This window comes from Perognathus longimembris, unplaced genomic scaffold, assembly GCF_023159225.1.
Source record: "Perognathus longimembris pacificus isolate PPM17 unplaced genomic scaffold, ASM2315922v1 HiC_scaffold_5536, whole genome shotgun sequence".
Classification (NCBI taxonomy): Eukaryota; Metazoa; Chordata; class Mammalia; order Rodentia; family Heteromyidae; genus Perognathus; species Perognathus longimembris.
Window position 1 is genome coordinate 180453 of NW_025960974.1, and position 18610 is coordinate 199062.

The window sequence follows — 18610 nt, forward strand, 5'->3', positions numbered from 1 at the left end:
GAATAAACGGGGCTGCAGTCTTGAGTTTCAATCTTGAGATGCAGACCTCCCATACCCCATCTTTGCCTCTTGTCTTTTTTCTCTTGTCTTGTATTTTTCCTTTTCTTTAATCCTCACCCCCCTCTTTCAGGATTCCTTTTCGCTGCCGGCTGGCTCAGCAGGATATAGATGATACTTTTGTGTTAATCATGGTAAAAAAAAGAAGATAGGAATGGGACAATTTATACCAAAAAGTAATCATTAATAATTTAGAACATAAAACTACTTACCCTATTCAATATTAGCCTTGCATAAGAGTTTTTAATATTATAAAGCACCTTGTTCACATGTTTGGATTTTATTGAAAATTAAATTAATTAATTGTTAAACAAATAAATTAGGACACATACAATTATCTTGTGTGAGGCTCCACTAGTGTCTGTAGGCAGACAGGTAAGGTATGTTAGACCACAGAGTCAAGGTAATGGCCCCACACTGTGCATCATGGGTAATGGAGACAGGGGAGAATAAACTCAGAACAATGTAACTACTTCTGATCTTTGTGCTAACTGGTTTTCTGAAAACATTTATCAAAATTTCTTCAGAATGGAACTTTTTTCCACCTATATTAATCAAAAAATACTATTTAATCTTATATGTATTTAAATTTGTAGCATTTTATGTTTCATTATTATAAGTGTAATCTACAGTTTACAGTTGCCTGAGTTAGATAACAATACATTTCTCCAGTTTTCTCCCTCCCATTCGCCCCCCCATAAGTTGTACATGTCATTGTCAACATAGTGTCTAGTGAGTAACACTGCCGCATTTGTTCACCCTTTGTCCTACCACCTTTGCACAGCACCGTGTTTCAATGTGCACAGTTCTGTGAGACCATTGTTTATATGAGCTAATTCACACACCACCACCTTCCATGGACTCCTCCGTGTTGGTGTGGAGATGGTATCTTCTGGGGTTCAGAAACTTGAAAACGATTTTGTTGGTGGAGACATGATGTTTTCTGCAGTTCTGAGACTTGGACACCACCTTGCTGGTGGGGAAAAGAAATCATTTCAGCCTTCTGAATGTCGGAGGCTTGTCCTGAGGCTGCTGTGGGATCAGTCATGGAGGACGGGCCCTGTGCTGACAAGCAGATGTGTTCTGCAGCCATTACAATAAATGATCTGCAAACACTGCACTCCCATGCAGTGAGACCAGAGGAGGGTGTTTTTAGGAAAAGAAGACAGAGGGATGATGAGTATCTGCCTTTGGGCATATAAAATAGTGTTTATCAAAATGAAATCCAGAAAATGGGAATAAGAGGATTTGACGTCATAGTTGTTTTTGTTTCCTTTTCTCACTTGTTTCTTTGATTGTTTGGGGGTGGTTAATGGCAGGAGACATGGAAATGAAGGGTCAAAGGGTGAACAAAGACAGCAGTGGTACTCACTTGACTCAATGTTGAAAATGAACTATACACCTTGTGGGTGGGAACAGAGAAGAAACCCGGGAGAGAACTATGCAGGGGGTAACATTGTCCAACAAGAAATGTACTCACCACCTCACTGGTGTAACTCTGAACCCTTTACACATAAACTTTATAATAAAAATTAAAAAAAATATTTAAGAAAAGTACGTGACTGGAGCAAAATATCAGAAGTAGAACCATTTTTCAGCCATCCATCTCCACAACGAGCCCACACTCCAAGTAAGTGACATGCCTGCATCCCAGAGACACCTGCACTCCCTGTCTCCTGTGACAGCAACTTCAGAAGAGAAGACGATGGCCTCAGTGATGAGTTCCTACCCCAGGAAATGGATGAGAAAACCAAGGAGCACACTCACAGTGGGAGGCTGTTCAGCCATGAAAATAGACACAGTACAGCTATTTGTACTCACACTGGAACACAGTTCAGCCACAAGAGGGGATGCAGTCTGCCATTTGCAGTCACACGGAAAGCCATTCCAACATAAAAATGTCATTTATACCAACGTGGATGGTCTTGTCCTACATGTTAAGAAACTAACCCAGTTGAGAGAAGAAACATGGTGCCTACTATACTCATATGTGGAACACTGGATTGTGAGAGGCAGCAGAAGACAGAACACTGGTATCAAGTACAAAGGAGGAAGGGGAGGGGGGATTGGAGAAAGACTGCTGCATAGGTTCAAAGCCAGCCAAAGCAGGAAGAAGTTCTGTGCCACTGCCTGTGTATGGTTTTCTCAGACTCCTGAAACAATTTTCCATAATTGGAAAGTCACCTGGCAAGGTGTTTTGTCATAGAAGCAGGAAAGGGGTTAAAAATTAAATATGACACCCTCAAGTAAGTGGACCCAGAAATACACATAAACCGATGCTTCTACCAGCTTGCCCCTCGATTTCCACAAGTAGCACCCAGTTTTCTTTTTTTTCTCAGTCATATACTCTATGGTAACTTTTACTCAGTGATCTTAACAAGTGTATAGACTTCCCTGGAAGACAGGGATGCTCTAGAGTCTGTAGTTTCTGGTTCTCTTGTCAATTCCACTCTGTGGGGCTGGAATGAATGTTTTAATTCAATCTCGGCTTACTAGAATTGTGTTATTATTACATTTGCAACGGTTTAGAATAGAATCTTTGGCCAGGAGCCAGCGGCTCATTCTAGCTATGCAGGAGACTGAGATCTGAGGATCATGGTTCAAAGCCAGCTTGGGAAGAGAAGTCCCTGTGAGAGTCATAGCTCCAGTACCTAATCAAAAACTGGAAGTGTGGCAGGGAATGTGGCTTGATGGTAGAGTGCTTGCCCAGTAGGCATGAAGCCCTGGGTCCAATCCCTCAGCACCACATAAACAGAAAACGTTGGAAGTACTGCTGTAGCTCAAAGTTAAACAAAAGAGCAGAGGGACAGCAGTTAGTCCCTGAGTTCAAGCCCCATGACAAACAACACAAAAACCTTTGCTATATGTCTATATCTGCAACCTATCAGCTTACTTTGGAATAATAACTAATATAGAACACTTTCAATTCTATAAAAAAGCTTTTAAACAGTGGACACAGTGGCTCACAGCTCTAATCACAGCTACTTGAGAGGCTGAAGTTGGGAGGATGGTGACTCCAGGACAGATGGGGAAAAAATTAAAACAAATGCTTCTCATCCAAAGTATTCACTGTCATGCAACTGTCACCCAGCCAAGAAGGGGGTTGAGATTAACATGACCAGAGGTCAAAGCCTGCTCAGGAAAAAGTATCTGAGAGACTCCCTCTCAATGGTAGACACTGGACTTGGTTCAGGTCTGTGATCCCAGTTATTTGAGCAACCAAACATATGAGGATCATAATCTCATCATGAGAGCAAGCAATAACACCACCAAAATCAAGACTCATTTCAGAGAAACCAGTCTTGGGGGGGAAAAAAAAAGCTAGATGAGGATCTTATTGGTACAGTGCTTCCCTATCAATGGAAGCCCTGATTTGGAACCCCACTTTTTAAAAAATAGAAAAAACAAATTGAAAAATTAATTTGAAATATTTTCATCCACTGGAAAATGAGTCATTATAAATCCACAAATGCCTGATTCATGCAAGAACGAGGAAGCATTTTGAATAAAATTTCAGAACCAAGACAACCATGTTGGTAGCATGCATCTCTAGCCTCCAGATCCATCAGCAGATCATCTCCACCCAGACATGGCCTCCATCCTGCCCCTCACAAAGGAAAGAGAACTCTTCAAGCTCCCACCAATTTCTCCAGTTTCTTGGGATAGGTTCCATTCCAGCTCTCAGTCAGACCTGAACTCCATCCTACCATGGGCTACTTTCAGTGACCTCCACATGCAGAGCTACACCTCCCCTCAAATGCACGATCCCCTCAAGCCCCTATGGAATAAGGATGCCCCCTGTGTAGGGGCAGGCACCATTTCACCCTCTCGTCAGGAAGGTGGCCTTGTCATCCTCTGCTGGCAATAAGCTTCTTGTTCATGACTTTGTACTGGTTGTATTCTGGGATGGGTGCTTTCATACCAAAGATTAAACATTCACACTGAATGTTGCATTTGTACACATTCTGAGAAATGAAAACCAATTAAATGCCACAGGAAGCTCACAGGCTGTCTCCAGGGAGGACAGAAGGAGGTAAAAGTTGAGGAAGGGTTACAGAGCACGACAGGAAGCAATGGATTCACTGCTTGGCTGTGTTGGGAGTTTGAGAGCATGCCTACCTGTCTACACTTACCAAATCACCACTCACCTACAGGCACTTCATGTTACCTGTGGTGGCTCAGGGAGGCTGTCACAATACACCATGCATGTGATATTGCTAGAGATACCCAACACACATGAATGGAGAAAAGCAATCAAGACAGCTAGACTGTGATAAATGACACACCAGAGACTCCCTGTCGTGCATCTGCTGAACACTGGCCTGCTTGGTCTATTGTCAGAATGAAGGAAAGGGCAGCCAAGCCACACCTGATCTCACCCCAAGCAGGAGGCTCTACAACCTCACCAGATGATCACCATTACTCTGGAACTACATCAGGGAACTGTCGGCCTTCACCTTGGGGTGTGCACGCCTAGAATTTGGGATGAATGTTAGAGCATATGAGAGTCTGCAAGCATGTAAAATCATGGGTAATTGTTTTACAATTGCTTATGTGCTCAAAGGACCTAACATTCTTCTTGTACTTCAGGGTTTCTGTATACTCAGAAATGTTGAACAGAATTTTCACAAGCCACAAAGACACAGTGGGAGGACTTCTTCATCCTCTCTGCACCCTAAACAGTTCTCAAAATTCCAACAAGCCTGCCTCAAGCTCCCAAAACTACAGTTAGAGGGTGTACCACAAGGGGCCAATACAGAATGTTTTCTCCCAGGTGGCCATTGTCACCAAACTCTGCCAGCACAGTCACATCTGCTCTAGGAGCTCAGTCTCTGAGACTTCTGCCCTAAGTTTGCTTTATACCTGAGGATATGCAAATGGGACGCCCCACTGCTCATGAAAACCAGACCATCCCTGACCTGAAGCCCAGTGAGCTGGATTCCACCCAGTGATTGACACAGACCACTCACCATGGAGCTGGGGCTGTGCTGGGTTTTCCTTGCTGCTCTTTTAAAAGGTAATTTGTGAGGAACCACAGATGCCAAGTGTGCATTTGGACAGGAATGAGAGGAACAGTGGATAAGTGGGAAGTTTTCTGACCAGGATTCCTTGTGTTTGCAGGTGTCCAGTGTGAGGTGCAGCTGGTGGAGTCTGGGGGAGGCTTGGTGCAGCCTGGAGGGTCCCTGAGACTCTCCTGTGCAGCCTCCGGATTCACCTTCAGTGATTACTACATGAGCTGGATCAGCCAGGCTCCAGGGAAGAGGCCTGAGTGGCTCTCATCCATCAGTGATGGTGGTGTTAGCACATACTACGCAGACTCCGTGAAGGGCCGCTTCACCATCTCCAGAGACAACAGCAAGAACACACTTCACCTGCAGATGAACAGCCTGAGAGAGGAGGACACGGCCCTCTATTACTGTGCCAGAGACACAGTGCAGGAAATCCAGCGTGGGCCCAGACACGAACCTCCCTGCAGGGCCGCTCAGGACCAGCAGGGGGCGCGCGGCACAGCTTGCAACCGGGTCAGCCTGGGGAGCAGCTGCAGACAGGAGCCCAGGGCTGGTCTCCTGGTGTCTGAGCTAGTTCAGTGTCCAGCAGCTTTGACAGGATTCCTCCCTGAGTTTATGACCTGCACTCCTCCGTGATGTCTCTAATCTTTTGCTATGACTTTTAAAAATGAAACAGAGATCACTTTGGAAGCAAAATTGGCACTGCGGTAGTAACCAGTATTGGATCCTAAAAAGAATGAGGACCCTGGTGATTCACGAGACTCAGAGCAAAGATTCCAGGATTCACAGACTTTGGAATTCACTCTGTGAACCAGAGGGAAAGGCCTGCCATGGTGACTCATGCCTGTAATCCCAGCTACTGTGGCGGAGGAGAGCAAAATGATTATTTGTGGTGGCCAGATGGGGTAGAACCCTACTGAGAACCTATCTTAATCAAGAAGCTGGATGTGGTGGCTGTTTCCTGTGAATCCAGCTGCATAGGAAACAAGTGTAGAATCGCTCTCTAGAACTGAGCTCAGGCAAAAGCACAACACAATACCAGAAAGAATAAATGAAATCAGAGAACTTTGTACATTGGCTAAAGTGGCCGTTGTGTACCTAATGAAGGAGGGCCTGACTTCAAAACATTACCAAGACAGAAACAGAGGAGGAAAGAGAAAGAGAAAGAACAGCTCACTGACCCATGAAACCTAACTCAAATCTTTCCCTCCTCCTATGTCTATTAAAAAGTACACAGGGTTTCAGAATTTACCCAAGAGAATTATTGCCAATATTTCATTTTCTTACTTAGTGATCCTTGTTATCACAACCTTATTTTTTTCTTTGTCCAACAAACGTAATTTGGAACCCTCAAGATATAAAGCACAAGGATCAACCACACACGTAGAGCTCAGCCTATGGGGCCCTGGGAAAAGCTGTTGGGGATTCTCAGTCTCCACTGAGCAGGACCTCTTGCTCTCCTCCAGGGGGATTTAGAGGGGACACTAGGGGTCTGGGGTGTGACTGACCAGGACACATACCCTGTGTGTGTAGACTGCCCTTGCTGTGCCCCGTCTGTCCTGGGGTTTCCTCCATCAGTGACGGCTGTGCGAGTGCTGTGGATGGAACCTCTGGGGATGGTGGCCAGGTCCTTGGGCTCCATCATGAGATGAGGACAGTCACTGTGCACGCGAGTCGTGGTGCATGGGGGCTGGGCCCAGGTGACCCTCAAAGTGACCTGACCGTCCTCCTCTATGTCACTGACTTCCCCTCACCTGCTCCCAAACAAGTCCTGTACATTTCTCTCATGACATCATGATCAGAAAAGAGCAAGTTTCATTTACTGAACAAGAACTAACATGTAAACTATATAGAATTTAGGAAGCCAACTTCCAGGTTTTGAGGTGTCCTCATTTCTTGTGGATAACGAGACAAATCATTCATGTCACTAGGAGACATCCATCCTGTGTCCACACAGAGACAGATGTGACCTCATCTGAAGGAGAAAAACTCCTGCTTAGGAGGCTGTGGTTCCCATAGCACAGGGTGGTGACTGTACAGGACACTTCTGTGTTCATCATGGTAAAAAATGAAGAAAGGAATGGGACGATTTATACCAAAAAATCATTAATAATTTAGAACATAAAATATTAGCCTTGCATATTAGTTTTGAATATTATAAAGCACCTTGTTTACATGTATAGATTATATTCAATAAATCAATTAATTAATTGGTAAACAAATAATTTGGGACATATACAATTATCTTGTGTGAGGCTCCACTAATGTCTGTGGGCAGACAGATAAGGTATGTTAGGCCACGGAGTCCAGATTATGGCCCCACACTGTGCATCTTGGGTAATGGAGACAGGGGAGGATAATCTCAGGACAAGTGTGACTACTTCTGATATTTGGGCTAACTTGGTTTCCTGAAAACGTTTTTCAAAATTTCCTCAGAAGGGAACTTTTTCCACCTATATTGATTAAAAATTAATATTTAATCTTATATGTATTTAAATTTGTTTCATTTTACAATTTTTATTGTTATAAACGTAATGTACAGTTTACAGTTGCATGAGTTAGATAACAATACATGTCTCCAGTTTTCTCCCTCCATTCTACCCCCCCATAAGTTGTACATGTCATTGTCAACATAGCGTCTAGTTAGTAACACTGCTGCATTTGTTCACCCTTTGTCCTTCCACTTTTGTGGAGCACCATGTTCCAATGTGCACAGTTCAGTGAAATCGTTGTCTACATGAAGCTAATTCACAGAGCACCCCCTCACATGGACTCCTCGGTGTTGGTGGAGAGATGGTATTTTCTGGGGTTCTGAGACATCGACGCTGTTTTGTTGGTGGGGAGATACCGCGGGCCAGCCTCAGCATGAGCCAGGATTCTGAGGCGCAACAGGATTGATGATGAAGGAGACTTGGAGAAGGCTGATGGCACAACTCTGTTTATTTAAGCAAAAACCTTTAGCTATATACACCTTCTATATTTGTCACAAGTTTGCATAATGCTGTCCTAGGACCCACTGCTGGGAAAAGTGCAGACAGCAGGCATCCTTCCTCATTCTATTTCAATCAATCCTTCTCTACCATGCCCCCCCATATACACACATAAGCCCCCAGGACCAGAAGCTGAAAGAAGCACTTACCCAAAGGGCAAACATATGCAGCCCCGAGGTCTGGAGAAAAGGGGTGGAGTCTTTGCTCACACCTTTCCAGCTCCAGGCACCTCAGGGTCTGCACAAAAGGGCAAGTACTTGCAGCCCTGAGAGTTGGAGTCAATGCAGGTAGAGGCTTTTGGCACCTCAGGGTCTGCAACAGGAAGATCATGTTTTCTGAGACTTGGACACGACCATGCTGGTGGAGAGAAGACATCACTTCAGCCTTCTGAATTTCTGAGGCTTGTCCTGAGGCTGCTATAGGATCAGTCATGGAGGACAGGCCCTGTGCTGACAAGGAGATGTGTTCTGTAGCCATTACAATAAATGATCTGCAAACACTGCAATCCCATACAGTGAGACCAGAGGAGGGTATTCATAGGGAAAGAACACAGAGGCACAATGAATATGTACCTCTGATTGTATAAAATAGTATTTATCAAAATGAAATCCAGAAAATGGGAATAAGAGGATTTGACATCATTGTTGTTCTTGTTTCCTTTTCTCATTTATTTGTCAGCCTGCTTTGGGGTGATTTATGGGGGGGGACACAGAAATGGAGGGTCAAAGGGTGAACAAAGACAGCAGTGGTACTCACTTGACTCAATGTTCAAAATGATCTATTCAACTTGTGCGTGTTAACAGAGAGGAAAACCGGGAGAGAACTATGCAAGGGGTGACATTGTCCAACAAGAAATGTACTCACCACCTGACTTGTGTAACTCTAAATCCTCTGCACATGAACTTTATAATAACAGTTTTTAAAAATACTTAAGAAAACTATGTGACTGGAGCATAATATCACAGGTAGAACCATTTTCAGCCACCTTCTCCACATGGAGCACATACTCCAAGTAAGTGACATGCCTGCATCCCAGAGACACCTGCACTCCCTGTCTCCTGTGACAGCAACTACAGAAGAGAAGACGATGGCCTCAGTGATGAGTTCCTACCCCAGGAAATGGATGAGAAAACCAAGGAGCACACTCACAGTGGGAGGCTGGTCAGCCATGAAAATAGACACAGTACAGCTATTTGTACTCACACTGGATCACAGTTCAGCCACAAGAGGGGATGCAGTCTGCCATTTGCAGTCACATGGAAAGCCGTTCCAACATAAAAATGTCATTTACAGCAGCGTGGATGGACGTGTCCTCACATGTTAGGAAAATAACCCAGTTGCAGGAAGAAACATGGTGCCTGGTTTACTCGTATGTGGAATGCTGGATTGTGAGAGGGAGCAGAAGACAGAACACTGGTATTGTTAGGGCTGACCTGAGAACATTAGTAACTAAATATAAGTTTTAGTGTTAAAATGATAACAGCTTCTAAACCCTGGTGATGGCTCCATGCAAGAGGGCTGCACCACCCTCCCCCCGTGAGACTAGTTTCTTGTAGTTTGATATTTAAAAATATAGGGAGCACTTGTTTCCCTCTGTACCTAGGTAGCAACCATGGTAACGGACAGTAAAAAATGATCATAGTCATAGACTATAGAAATAACCATAGTAGTAGTAGAAATGCCATGGTAACTGTTGGGTTGGTTTACTTATGATTGAATACTGGATTGTTTTAGCCCGCTCAAGTTTGCTTAGTGGTAATGGGAAAACATGGTAGCAATTGTTAAAATAAAGTTGGTACTAGGTCAGCCTGACTGCAATATTCTGCTTCTGTAGACGGCTTGCTTAACCCATTTGTGACTTGCTCTACCCCCCCCCACCCTGCATTAACCCCCTGCATGAGTGCTAGGTGAACACCTGATGTCAGTTCCTGATATCCAGACCACTTCCCAAAATCAAAGCCAAAATAGATAACTGAAAGGGTAGATAGCCAATAGTAATAGGTCAAGACTTGCTTGCTAAATGCCATCCAGTCAAGTATCTGCCAAGTTGGAAATACTCTGCCCCTGTTGTAATTGCAATAAAAACCCTGCTTATCTGAGGATTGGGACCCTCAATCCAGATCCGCTGTGTTGGTGACGGTTGAGAATCCGGGCTCGAGCTTGCAATCAAGACTCTCATGAATTTGCATGGGGATTGGCTCCTTGGTAGTCTTTGGGGACCAGAAAACTAGGCATAACAGTATCAAGTACAAAGGAGGAAGGAGAGGGGGGCTTGGAGAAAGACTGCTGCATAAGTTCAAAGCCAGCCATAGCAGGAAGAAGTTCTGTGCCACTGCCTGTGTATGGACTTCTCAGATGCCTAAAACAATTTTCCATAATTGGAAAGTCACCTGGTGAGGTGTTTTGTCATAGAAGCAAGGAAGGGATTAAAAATTAAATAAGACACCCCCAAGTGAATGGACCCAGAAATACACATAAACCGATGCTTCTGCCAGCTGGGCCTAGGATACCCACAAAGAGGACCCAGTTTCCTTTTTTTCTCAGTCATGTGCTCTCTGGTAACCTTTGACTCAGTGATCTTAACAAGTGTATAGACTTCCCGGGAAGACAGGGATGCTCTAGAGTCTGTAGTTTCTGGTTCTCTTGTCAATTACACTCTGTGGAGCTGGAATGAATGTTTTAATTTAATCTGTGCTTACCAGAATTGGGTTATTATTAGATTTGCAACGGTTTAGAATAAAATCTTTGGACAGGAGCCAGTGGCTCATTCCTGTAAGTCTAGCTATGCAGGAGACTGAGATCTGAGGATCGTGGTTAAAGATAGCCTGGGAAGAAATGTCCCTGTGAGATTTATAGATACAGTTACACAATCAAAAGCTGGCAGTGGGGCAGGGAATGTGGCTTGATGGCAGAGTGCTTGCCCAGTAGGCATGAAGCCCTGGGTCCAATGCCTCAGCACCACATACACAGAAAAGGTTGGAAGTGCTGCTGTAGCTCAAAGTTAAACAAAATAGCAGAGGGACAGCAGTCAGTCCCTGAGTTCAAGCCCCATGACAAACAACACAAAAACCTTTGTTACATATCTACATCTGCAATCTATCAGCTTACTTTGGGATAATAACTAATATAGAACACTTTCAATTCTATAAAAAAGCTTTTAAACAATGGCCACCATGGCTCACAGCTCTAGTCACAGCTACTTGAGGGGCTGCAGTTGGGAGGATGGTGACTCCAGGACAGATGGGGAAATAATTCAAACAAATGCTTCTCATCCAAAGTATTCACTCTAGTGCACCTGTCACCCAGCCAAGCAGGGGGCTGAGATTAACATGACCAGACATCAAACCCTGCTCAGGAAAAAATATCTGAGAGACTCCCTCTCAATGGTAGACACTGGACTTGGTTCAGGTCTGTGATCCTAGTTATTTGAGCAACCATAACATATGAGGATCATAATCTAGTCATGAGAGCAAGCAATAATACCTACACACAAAAAAAAGACTCATTTCAGAGAAAGCAGTGTTGGGAAAGAAAAGCTAGATGAGGATCATATTGGTAGAGTGCCTGCCTATCAATGGAAGCCCTGATTTTGAACCCCACTTTAAAAAAAAAAGCAAAATGAAAAAGTAATTTGAAATATTTTCATCCACTGGAAAATGAGTCAGTATAAATCCACAAATGCCTGATTCATGCATGAACAAGGATCATTTTGAATAAAGTTTCAGAACGAAGACAACCATGTTGGTAGCATGCATCTCTAGCCCCAGATGCATCAGCAGAACATCTCCACCCAGACATGGCCTCCATCCTGCCCCATCCAAAGGAAAGAGAACTCTCCCAAGCTCCCACCAGTTTCTCTAGTTTCTTGGGGATAGGTCTCCATTCCAGCTTTCAGCTCAGACATCACCTCCATCCTACCATGGGCTACTTTCAGTGACCTGCACAGGAAGAGCTACACCTCCCCCCAAATGCCCAACCCCCAAACTCGCCTCAAGCCTCTATTGTTGGGCCTGGGTAACTGCAGCCATAGTCAGGACACGGGATGCAAGGCGAGTGAACCAATGCATACTTTATTACAAGAGGACCAGGGTTTATATAGGGTTAGAAATCAATTTTACAACTACAGGGTAAAAGATCAATACAGCATGACATTTGTCTCAAATACAAAAGTGGAGGAAGTTACTACTGTAAGGGCAGGAACTTGATACAAATGCTTTTCCTATTACAGGAGGTAGTGACTACAAAGATTGTTGATATCAAAACAAGGAACTGTATCCAATCGAGGTAGAACTATAATTATCTCCTAGCTACTATCTCCTCAAGGCTAGACAACTTTGATCTTGACTTCTCCAAAGACTTGTGAAGAGACTTGGGAGGAGACTTCCCTATCTACAGTGAGAATCTAACACTAAAGGCAAGTCTCCTCAGGGAGACTTGCTATGCAGGGGGGAAGGGAGATTCTCACAACAAAAGGTGGCTTCCTTTGGCCGGCAAACACAAAGGAACTCCTTACTGGGAATGTGTTCCCAAGGGCCTATGAGTGTGCTAATGAGGCATCAGAGTAACCGTGCTGGGGCTAAGTTTTTCCACTGGTCGGAGACTTTAATTCTCCAACACTTTATGGAATAAGGATGCCCCCTGTGTAGGGGCAGGCACCATTTCTCCCTCTCGTCAGGAAGGTGGCCTTGTCAGCCGCTTCTGGCAATAAACTCCTTTTCTTGTTCGTGACTTTGTCCCGGTTGTCTTCTGGGATGGGTGCTTTCATACCAAAGATTAAACATTCACACTGAATGTAATATTTGTGCACATTCTGAGAAATGAAAACCAATTAAATGCCACAGGAAACTCACGGGCTGTCTCGAAGGAGGACAGAAGGAGGTAAAAGTTGAGGAAGGGTTACAGAGCACGACAGGAAACAGGCCAGGAAGCAATGGGTTCACTGCTTGGCTGTGCTGGGAGTGGGAGAGCATTCCTACCTGTCTACACTTACCAAATCACCACTCACCTACAGGACTTCATGTTACCTGTGGTGGCTCAGGGAGGCTGTCACAAATACACCGTACATGTGATATCGCTAGAGATACCCAACACACATGAATGGAGAAAAGCAATCAAGACAGCTAGACTGTGATAAATGACACACCAGAGACTCCCTGTCGTGCATCTGCTGAACACTGGCCTGCTTGGTCTATTGTCAGAATGAAGGAAAGGGCAGCCAAGCCACACCTGATCTCACCCCAAGCAGGAGGCTCTACAACCTCACCAGATGATCACCATTACCCTGGAACTACATCAGGGAACGGTCGGCCTTCACCTTGGGTGTGCACGCCTAGAATTCGGGATGAAAGTCAGAGCATGTGAGAGTCTGCAAGCATGGAAAAGTATGTGTAATTGTTTTACAATCGCTATGTGTTCAAAGGACCTAACGTTCTTCTTGTACTTCAGCATTTCTGTTTTTGTTTTTTTGTTTTTTTTGGCCAGTCTTGGGGCTTGGACTCAGGGCCTGAGCACTGTCCCTGGTTTCTTTTTGCTCAAAGCTAGCACTCTGCCACTTGAGTCACAGCGCCACTTCTGGCCGTTTTCTGTATATGTGGTGCTGGGGAATCGAACCCAGGGCCTCGTGTATATGAGGCAGGCACTCTTGCCATTAGGCCATATCCTCAGCCCCGAGCATTTCTGTATATTCAGAAATGTTGAACAGAATTCTCACAAATCCACAACGACACAGTGGGAGGACGTGTTCATCCTCTCTGCACCCTAAACAGGTCTCAAATTTCCAACATGCCTGCCTCAAGCTCCCAAAACTACAGTTAGAGAGTGTACCACAAGGGGCCAATACAGAATGTTTTCTCGCAGGTGGCCACTGTCACCAAACTCTGCCAGCACAGTCACATCTGCTCTGGAAGCTCAGTCTCTGAGACTTCTGCCCCACGTTTGCTTTATACCTGAGGACATGCAAATGGGACGCCCCACTGCTCATGAAAACCAGACCATCCCTGACCTGAAGCCCAGTGAGCTGGATTCCACCCAGTGATTGACACAGACCACTCACCATGGAGCTGGGGCTGTGCTGGGTTTTCCTTGCTGCTCTTTTAAAAGGTAATTTGTGAGGAACCACAGATACCAAGTGTGCAAATGGATAAGAGTGAGAGGAACAGTGGATGTGTGTGAAGTGTTCTGACCAGGATTCTCTGTGTTTGCAGGTGTCCAGTGTGAGGTGCAGCTGGTGGAGTCTGGGGGAGGCTTGGTGCAGCCTGGGGGGTCCCTGAGACTCTCCTGTGCAGCCTCCGGATTCAGCATAAATAGCTATGTTATGCACTGGATCCGCCAGCCTACAGGGAAAGGGCTGGAATGGATATCATACATCTATGGTAGTAGCATAAACTATGCAGACTCCGTGAAGGGCCGCTTCACCACCTCAACAGATAACAGCAAGAACACAGTTTACCTGCAGATGAACAGCCTGAGAGAGGAGGACACGGCCCTCTATTACTGTGCCAGAGACACAGTGCAGGAAATCCAGTGTGGGCCCAGACAGGAACCTCCCTGCAGGGCTGCTCAGGACCAGCAGGGGGTGTGGATCACACTGAATTCAAGGTCAGTCACAGGAGTAAACTACACAGACTTTAGGAAGACAACTTCCAAGTTTTGAGATTTTCCCAGGGCAAATTTTGTGAGTAACAAGACCAATCACTCACCTCATTAGGAGACATCCATCCTGTGTCCATGCAGAGACACATGTGACCTCACTGAAGGAGAAAACTCCTGCTTAGGAGGCTGTGGTTCCCATAGCACAGGGTGGTCACTGTACAGGACACTTCTGTGTTCATCATGGTAACAAAAAGTAGATAGGAATGGGACAATTTATACCAAAAAGAAATGTTTAATAATTTAGAACATAAAGTTACTTACCCTACTCAATATTAGCCTTGCATATTAGTTTTGAATATTATAATGCAGCTTGTTCATGTGTATGGATTATATTCAATAAATTAATTAATTACTTGGCAAACAAGTAAATAGGGACACATACAATTACCTTGTGTGAGGCTCCACTAATGTCTGTGGGCAGACAGGTAAGGTATGTTAGACCACAGAGTCCAGGTAATGGCCCCACACTGTGCATCATGGGTAATGGAGATAGGGGAGGATAATCTCAGCATAAGTGTGACTACTTCTGATATTTGGGCTAACTTGGTTTCCTGAAAACATTTTTCCAAATTTCCTCAGAAGGGAACTTTTTTTTTTTTTGGCCAGTCCTGGGCCTTGGACTCAGGGCCTGAGCACTGTCGCTGGCTTCTTCCCGCTCAAGGCTAGCACTCTGCCACTTGAGCCACAGCGCCACTTCTCGCCGTTTTCTGTATATGTGGTGCTGGGGAATCGAACCTAGGGCCTCGTGTATCCGAGGCAGGCACTCTTGCCACTAGGCTATATCCCCAGCCCCAGAAGGGAACTTTTTTCCACCTACATTCATCAAAAATTACTATTTAATCTTATATGTATTTAAATTTGTAGCATTTCACAATTTTTATTGTTATACATGTAATGTACAGTTTACAGTTGCATGAGTTAGATAAGAATACATTTCTCCAGTTTTTTCCCTCCCATTCCCCAGATAAGTTGTATAAGTCATTGTCAACATAGTGTCTAGTTAGTAACACTGCTGCATTTGTTCACCCTTTGTCCTTCCACTTTTGTGGAGCACCGTGTTCCAATGTGCACAGTTCTGTGAAACTGTTGTCTACATGAAGCTAATTCACAGAGCACCCCCTCACATGGACTCCTCGTTGTTGGTGGAGAGATGGTATCTTCTGGGGTTCTGAGACATCGACGCTGTTTTGCTGGTGGGGAGATACCACGGGCCAGCCTCAGCATGAGCCAGGATTCTGAGGGACAACGGGATTGATGATGCAGGAGACATAGAGAAGGCTGATGGCACAACTCTGTTTATTTCAGCAAAAGCCTTTAGCTATATACACCTTCTATATTTGTCACAAGTTTGCATAATGCTGTCCTAGGACCCAATGCTGGGAAAAGTGCAGACAGCAGGCATCCTTCCTCAGTCTATTTCAATCAATCCTTCTCTACCTTGCCCCCACTCCCACACAGTGATAAGCCCCCAGGACCAGAAGCTGAAAGAAGCACTTACCCAAAGGGCAAATATATGCAGCCCCGAGGTCTGGAGAGAAGGGGTGGAGTCTTTGCTCACACCTTTACCAGCTCCAGGCACCTCAGGGTCTGCACAAAAGGGCAAGTACTTGCAGCCCTGAGAGTTGGAGTCAATGCAGGTAGAGGCTTTTGGCACCTCAAGGTCTGCAACAGGAAGATGATGTTTCTGGGGTTCTGAGACTTGGACACCACCATGTTGGTGGAGAGAAGACATCACTTCTGCCTTCCGGATTTCTGAGGCTTGTCCTGAGGCTGCTGTAGGATCGATCAGTGGTGGAGGACAGGCCCTGTGCTGACAAGCAGATGTGTTCTGTAGCCAATACAATAAATGCTCTGCAAACGCTGCAATCCCATACAGTGAGACCAGAGGAGGGTATTCATAGGAAAAGAACCCAGAGGCACACTGAATATGTACCTCTGATTGTATAAAATAGTATTTATCAAAATGAAATCCAGAAAATGGGAATAAGATGATTTGACATCATTGTTGTTCGTGTTTCCTTTTCTCATTTGTTTGTCAGCCTGCTTTGAGGTGATTTCTGGGGGGACACAGAAATGGAGGGTCAAAGGGTGAACAAAGACAGCAGTGGAACTCACTTGACTCAGTGTTGAAAATGAACTATACAACTTGTGGGTGGAAACAGAGAAGAAAATCGGGAGAGAATTATGCAAGGGGTGACATTGTCCAATAAGAAATGTACTCACCATCTGACTTGTGTAACTCTAAATCCTCTACACATAAACTTTATAACAACAATTTTAAAAAATACTTAAGAAAACTACATGACTGGAGCATAATATCAGAGGTAGAACCATTTTCAGCCACCTTCTCCACAACGAGCACATCCTTCAAGTAAGTGACATGCCTGCATCCCAGAGACACCTGCACTCCCTGTCTCCTGTGACAGCAACTACAGAAGAGAAGACGGCGGCCTCAATGATGAGTTCCTACCCCAGGAAATGGATGAGAAAACCAAGGAGCACACTCACAGTGGGAGGCTGGTCAGCCATGAAAATAGACACAGTACAGCTATCTGTATTCACATTGGAACACAGTTCAGCCACAAGAGGGGATGCAGCCTGCCATTTACAGTCACATGGAAAGCCGTTCCAACATAAAAATGTCATTTATAGCAACGTGGATGGACTTGTCCTCTAACCCAGTTGAGTGCCTAATATACTCATATGTGGAGTACTGGATTGTGAGAGGCAGCAGAAGACAGAACACTGGTATCAAGTACAAAGGAGGAAGGGGAGAGGCGTTTGGAGAAAGACTGCTGCTGTTCAAAGCCAGCCAAAGCAGGAAGAAGTTCTGTGCTACTGGCTGTGTATGGATTTCTCAGACAATGGAAACAATTTTCCATAAACGGAAAGTCACCTGGTAAGGTGTTTTGTCATAGAATCAGAGAAGGGGTTCAAAATTAAATAAGATACCCCCAATTGAGTGGACCCAGGAAGGTGGCTTCTGCTGGCAGTAAACTACTTTTCTTTTCGTGACTTTGTCCTGGTTGTCTTCTGGGATGAGTTCTTTCAGATCGACAATTAAATAATCACCATGAGGGGCTGGGGATATGGCCTAGTGGCAAGAGTGCTTGCCTCGTGTACACGAGGCCCTGGGTTCAATTCCCCAGCACCACAGGTACAGAAAACGGCCAGAAGTGGCGATGTGGCTCAAGTGACAGAGTGCTCGCCTTGAGCAAAAAAGAAGCCAGGGACAGTGCTCAGGCCCTGAGTCCAAGCCCCAGGACTAGCCAAATAAATAAATAAATAAATAATCACAATGAATGTTGCATTTGTACACATTCTGAGAAATGAAAGCCAATTAAATGCCACATGAAGCTCACGGGCTGTTTGGAGGGAGGACAGAAGGAGGTAAAAGTTGAGGAATGGTTACAGAACACGACAGGAAGCAGGTCAGGAAGCAATGGGTTCACTGCTTGGCTGTGCTGGGACGGGGAGAGCATTCCTACCTGTCTACACTTACCAAATCACCACTCACCTACAGGACTTCATGTTACCTGTGGTGGCTCAGAGAGGCTGTCACAAATACACCATACATGTGATATCGCTAGCGATACCCAGCACACATGAATGGAGAAAAGCAATCAAGACAGCTAGACTGTGATAAATGATACACCAGAGACTCACTGCTGTGCATCTGCTGAACACTGGCCTGCTTGGTCTATTGTCAGAATGAAGGAAAGGGCAGCCAAGCCACACCTGATCTCACCCCAAGCAGGAGGCTCTACAACCTCACCAGATGATCACCATTACCCTGGAACTACATCAGGGAACTGTCGGCCTTCACCTTGGGGTGTGCACGTCTGCCTCAGGCTCCCAAAAAGCTACAGTTACAGGGTGCACCACAAGTGACCAATACAGAAT

General features: G+C 45.0%; 2 gene segments (V, D, J or C); both read left to right on the forward strand.

Annotated features, from left to right (window-relative positions):
- The first annotated feature begins 4989 nt into the window (after positions 1 to 4989).
- Positions 4990 to 7249, forward strand: LOC125345341. The segment is given in 5 exon segments: positions 4990 to 5074; positions 5179 to 5489; positions 5923 to 5927; positions 7026 to 7031; positions 7213 to 7249. Coding segments are annotated over 5 exon segments (405 nt in total).
- A 6797-nt stretch (positions 7250 to 14046) lies between these two features.
- Positions 14047 to 17722, forward strand: LOC125345343. The segment is given in 3 exon segments: positions 14047 to 14155; positions 14260 to 14578; positions 17701 to 17722. Coding segments are annotated over 3 exon segments (387 nt in total).
- The last annotated feature ends 888 nt before the right edge of the window (positions 17723 to 18610 follow it).